Genomic DNA, 6,378 nt, shown 5'->3' on the forward strand with positions numbered 1-6,378 from the left:
TATATGTCTATGGCGCCTTTCAACCGTGCCATTTTGGGCATGTGAGTAAGGGCACGTAAGATGATGAGAAATTCCATATGAGGTGAGAATTTGAGTAAGAGGCCGAAATTCACCACCCCAATCGGATTGTACTGCTATGATATTAGTGGAAAAGGTATTGGAAACATAGCGTAAAAAGGCAGTAAAAATATTGGAAACATTAGACTTTGCTTGAAGAGGAAATAACCAAATAAATTTAGAAAAGTCATCAACAATTGAAAAATAAAAACGACAGCCATCTGAGGAGAGCATAGGTGCAGGTCCCCAAATGTCTAAAAAAAGAAGTTCAAAAGGTTTATGAGACCTTGAAGGAGATGATAGATGTGGTAAAGCATGAGCTTTAGCCTGTGAGCACGCTGAACAGATGGATACAGGTATCTTATTTGCTACAGGAAGCTGAAAATGCCGAAGAGTGAAATCTGTGATTCGGGAAGATGGATGACCAAGACGGGCATGCCAGTGTTGAGTGAAAGTACGTTCACCAAGGAGAGCACATGGAGTTGATGAAGGAACTGTGTTGGGCATAGGAAGGACATAGAGCACATTCTTAACTGGTCCTTGAAGCAGCATCTCCTTGGTTTGTAAATCCTTCACAAAGAAACAAGTGGAGTGAAACTCAAAATATACAGAATTATCAATACAAAATTGACGAACAGAAAGCAAATTTTTTGTAATAGAAGGAACATGCAGGAGTTGGGTAAGAAGATATTTGCCAAAAGAAGTAGTGAAGTGTGCCGAGCCAGTGTGTTGAATGGGAAGGGTCGTAGAGTCTAAATTGAGGTTAGCAAAATTTGAAGTGAAATGATTCGTAGCAGCTGTATCAGGAAACCAATAATTGGAAGATGGTAGAGAGGTGAAATTAGCTGTAAGAAAGGAAGGAGGTGGGGCTTGGTAAGACTGATTTAGGTGATGATAGCATGTGACAGCAGTATGGCCCACTTTGTGACATATTTGACATACGGGTTTGATAGAGTCTGGATGAGGAAAAAGGCCGGGTTGGTTAGACTGGGCCGAATGAGGCCCACGACCTCGTCCACGTCTTCCTCCACAGGAAAAAGAGTTGCGGCCTCGTTGTGGATTACCAGAGGCTCGGAAGGTGGCATTTGCAGAGATGGAATTAAGGGAGAGTAGGGATTGGTTCTGATGAACTAGCCGAGCTTCATGGTTTAGAAGATAACCAAAAATTTGGTGGGCAGTGAGAGGTTCGAGCCGAATGGTGATTGAGGAGATGACTGATTCATACTCAGTCCCTAATCCGGCCATAAGGTAAACAATAAATTGGGCTTGAGAGAGAGGTTCGCCAGCAGCACTAAGAGAAGCCGAGAGAGATTGAGTTTTGTGATAGTAATCAGTGATTGATTCAGCACCCTTCTTCAAGGTAGCTAGTGAAAAATGGGTTTGAAGAATATGAGCTAATGATTGGGCAGCATAGTTATTCTCAAGTGCTGACCATATTTCATGAGAAGTTCGGCACTGAAGAACCTGGGAAAGGACCATCGGAGAGAGGGAGCTGGTGAGTGCTGAGACGATTAGCTGGTCTTGTAGTACCCATTGTCGATACTCAGGATTCACAACACCATTAATAGTTGCGGGAGGAGAGGGGAAGGTTCCATCAACATAGGTTTCAAGTTGATGTCCTAATATGAGAGGTACTATCTGAGCTTTCCAAAGGGGATAGTTATCACCGGAAAGTTTGATAGTGATGGAGTGATTGGCTGCCGTGACAATGGCAGTGTTGGGAGAGTTGGTATTCGAGACACTTGAGTTAGGAGTGTCTGTGTTGAGTTCTGGAAACGCCATAGAGGGCAGTCAAGAACTAAGAAAAATTAGAAAAAAAGAAAGAAAGGCAAAGAACACAGGAGGGGTGAAGGCGTTGGCCTTTAACCGGCTCTAGATACCATATTAGGCAATGATACTAGCAACTAGCAGGTGTTTGATAAAAGTCTTGAAAGACTTGTCTCGTGTATTCCATGTATATGATTGTCTCGAAAATAATGAATACAATTTCACTACAGTGTACAGGTATTTATAGACTAAAAACAACCAGATGTTACAATGAGAGTTAGCCATGTCTTTATTCCATTGGAGATGAATTTCATTCTTGAATAAGTACGGAGGCAGAGCATTGTGAGTACAAAGGCAGGGACAAAGGCAGAGCACTATGCAGCAGATGGCAGGTCCTTTCTTGTGTGCGTATTGGTGGTGCTTGAGCAATGGTTTTCTGTCTTAACACAGAGTACAAAGAAGGAAACCAAACCTCAAAATCACCAGCAATGGCCACTCCCTACTTCTTCTTATTCATCTTCATCTTCCTTTGTATTCCTTGCGAGATAAATTCAAGTAAGCGTGCAACAAAGTGTTGAGGAATAAATCCCACATTACCTGTGGACAAAGTCTTGGGCATGTTTAGAAGGTTGGGGCAAACCTCTCTCTTTGAACTGGTTTTAAGAGATGAGTTTAGCCCATGAATTTTTTCATGGTATCAGAGTCTACCACAGGATGAATGGGGCCTACACTACTTATCCCGTGACAAGGACTAGAAAAAATACTGACCTACACGTGAGGGAGGGTGTTGAGGAATAAATCCCACATTGCTTCTGGACAATGTCTTCGACATGTTTATAAGGTTGGAGTAAATCTATTTCTTTGAACTGGTTTTAAGAGATGAATTAGACCCATGAATTTCTTCACAAAGATCCAATACTACGAAATGAAATATCTTCTCTTAACTACTTAATTCCTTGAGAGAACTTTTGTTCCATGTTTCAGGTTCATGCTCGCTGAATTTCAGCCAATTCCCATATGAAGCACACAACGATTGCTTTGGCATAGCTGCAGGTTCTATCTCCTCTCCAGTAATGCGTTCACGCTGCAGTTCAGCCCTCCGATCTTTCTTCCAGGCAATTGCTATAAAAACCAATCAGTCTGGATCCATATTCCTCCAAATGGATGAAGCTCAAGATTGTTTTAACACATTCCAAAGTCTTCACCAGAGGACTAATCTCAATAAATGTGAAATCCAACAGTTCATTTCTTCCTCAACACCAAACCTGTGCTCAAAGGGAGTTGATTCAATCACAAATTTTCTCGGGTTTGAGAGATACAGCGCTGTCCAGTCCAATTGTAAAGACTTGTCTGCTTCTTATTAAAGTGACGAGACGTGTTCTAACTGCGTCTGCTCTTATAGACAGTCACTGCAAGCTTTGAAAGAAGGTGATAGTTCAAATGGACAATGGTGTGCTGAAGCTCTCCTTGTTAGTCTTGCAAGCTCAGATGTGAACACCCCAAACTGGGTCTATGGGACTTTTTCTTGTTTATGGAGTGAAATACGTACGTAAGATTTTCTAAGTTTTCACATATGTACTGACATTTTCATTTTGACTACTTCGTTTGAATATTTCCATTCTTGTGATTCAGAACTTCCAAGGACTACACAAAATCAGAAGAAAGGTGAATCAAATAAGCACTAAACCTTTCTTGTTTTGTTTAGCCTTATACATTAAATGAAATTTAGACTTAATCAGCTGATTAATGTGTAAAAGGACCTCTGCTGAGTTCCAAGGATCTCCTCGCTATAGTAATTGCGGTAGCAGTGCTTGTCATCCTAGCTCCAACACTATATACACTAACCACGAAGCAACTTCAACATGCAAGTGAAGAGGACATGGATAATCTATCAGGTGAGGAAAATGGTGTGTGTGTGTATTCAATACTGCAATCTTTTGTGAATGTCAACTCATGCAAATTTGTTGCTGCAGTCGTAGCCCTAAAAAAAGAAGTAGAAGATGAAGCCAGAAGTCACTTCGATTGCTCTGGCCTCTATGTATTCTCGCAAGATGAAATGAACAAAGCTACCAATTCTTTTGATAATTCAAACTTGATTGGAGAGGGAACTCTTGGTATGATGCCCATGACCACTTGTATATATGGTACTTGTGACTGAGTTCAAGTTGAATTAATTCTGAAGGGTTTATTTAGGGAAAATGTATGTTGGAAGAATGCCTAGCGGAATGAGAGTGGCAATCAAGAGACTTAAAGAGGGCATTAAGCTTCATACTCTTATTGATGATATATGCCAGAAGGCGAAAATAAGGCATCCAAATTTGGTGAGCACCCTTGGATATTGTGACAGAGGAGATGAGTGTCTTGTATCTGAGTTCTGTGTTAATGGTGATCTTGAAAGCTGGCTTCTTGGTAAGCTTCTCTGTTTATTATATAAGAAGTTTGTAGTAATCCACAAATTGCAAAGCTTTTCTTCGTACTAAGTTTTGCCATCTCCAATCATACTTAATGACATTTTAAATTACTTCATATGCCATATGTCTACTGCTCAGCGGAGACTCGTTTAAGGTATGTCATATCATTATGCATGACAGAAAATAACAAAACCTATGATGAAAAACAGCATTTTCCCTCCACGAAAGGTTGAAAACTTTTGATTACCAACTTATTGCCACAAGGAAGTGCATACAATGCTTCCTCTCCAAACATGCCACTGAAAACTACCATTTTTCTTGACTTTAAGAAATTTTTACTATCTTAAAAAATGTAACCATGAATTTGTGTGGCAGGTGAAAGAAGAGGGTCGATCTTGACATGGGAACAGCGGTTGCAGATATCTATTGGAATTGCAAGAGGTTTATGGTTTCTGTATGACAATCCCTTGCAGAAAATGGTTCATGGAGATATAAAGGTAATACCATAATTAAGTTGGTTCGCTGTTAGCTGATGATTGCCAAGTTACTAATAATCCAATATGGCTCAGTTAACAAACATATTGCTAAATGAGAAAGTAGAACAAACATATTGCTAAATGAGAAAGTAGAGCCAAAGATTTCCGACCCCATCTTATCCAACTCCAAGTTACAGAAGACTGATCACAGCTAAGGAACTTCCGACGATGTTCTCAAATATGGTGTTTTGCTACTTCAACTTTTGACGGGAAGAAAGTCACAATCTCTAGTCGAGGAGGTTTACTCTATTTAATCTGTTCTTTTCTATTGGAGCAAAATAAATTGGTAATTTTTTGGGTGAAAAAGCATACACAGAACCTGCTCACAACAACTGCAATGATAATGTCATTTAATATCATAAATGTTGTGTTATTAAAACGTGCATCAAAATTCAGAAGTAATTTATTGGGCATGCAGTGTCTTGTAATGGGTTTGGAGACAGATAGTAAGTAGGAAATTAAATAAGGAGATTCTTCGACAAGTATAGCTATAAGAGATGCATGTGGTTGCATCCCATATGAGGTGGTTTTTGGAACAGCGAGTACGAATTTATTTTATTTTTGTTTGAATGCGACTATTCTGACAGAACAACTTGGGGTTGATGTACTACCTAATACCTGTTTGTTGTCGTTAAATGCAGGCAACAGATGCAGTAAAGAAAGGAGAAAGTGTAAGTGCCATGGCAGATCCCCGCTTACGTGGGGCTATGTTTGGATCGGAGTTTCGAAATCTGTTTTCCATAGCTGTCTTGTGTACAGTTCCAAATGAATGCGAAAGACCAACCATGAAACAAGTCTTACAGAGGCTTGAAGAAACACAGATTCTTGTCTGAGCATTGAACTTCCAGTTCCAGCTGTTTCAAACACTTGTGAAACAGGATTGTCACAGCTACCAATCCTTCATGTTTTGTGGAGGTGTAACATCAATGTGTTTTTTCAACTAGTTTGAAATCACATTCCACTTTCATCTGTTGTTTTTTTGCCTTCACTGATTGATTAAGTTGAAGAAGTAGCCAGAACTTAACAGGGAAGAAGCAGCCCTGATGAGAATTGAGATGTATAGCCTAAACATCATCATGTGTATCTCGGATTCAATTTTATGATCTCCATTTGATATGTTGGGTGGTCCAAAAATCTAGCAACAATCACCATATTAAGTGAGGTTCTTATATACAATACTATTATCTTTCGAAAAAAAATTTATTCACCATCTATTTTCTTATTATCGTCTCATCATTTCATGATATAGCATTAGATCATAGATTCATAAGTGAAATATAATAAATAGTTACTAATCATTTAATACCACAACATAAAATAAGGAGAATTCGGATGATAAGTAATATTACTCTTATCTTTTGACCATTAGATCTGTTAATAATAATAAATTAAAGAGATTTTTTTATATAATATATAATATTATATATAATGATATGTATGATATGTATACTTTAAAACTGTACATCAATAATATAATATATAATATTTTTTATTAAAATATTAAAAAATAAAATGTTATATACATTGTTACATATGAAATTTCAGAGATTTAACTCTGGTAGTTGCTATTATTCAGTGATTAAAATGTAGGAGTCTGGTCTGGTGAT

General features: G+C 38.5%; 1 protein-coding gene across 1 annotated transcript; it reads left to right on the forward strand.

Moving 5' to 3' along the window:
• Positions 1-4,022: 4,022 nt before the first annotated feature.
• Positions 4,023-5,604, forward strand: LOC122299026 (cysteine-rich receptor-like protein kinase 40). Its single transcript, XM_043108862.1, has 3 exons — positions 4,023-4,233; positions 4,611-4,732; positions 5,413-5,604. Exons 1-3 carry the CDS (start codon positions 4,023-4,025, stop codon positions 5,602-5,604), a joined length of 525 nt encoding a protein of 174 aa, XP_042964796.1.
• Positions 5,605-6,378: the final 774 nt, after the last annotated feature.

Source organism: Carya illinoinensis, chromosome 16 (assembly GCF_018687715.1).
Source record: "Carya illinoinensis cultivar Pawnee chromosome 16, C.illinoinensisPawnee_v1, whole genome shotgun sequence".
NCBI classification, from domain to species: Eukaryota; Viridiplantae; Streptophyta; class Magnoliopsida; order Fagales; family Juglandaceae; genus Carya; species Carya illinoinensis.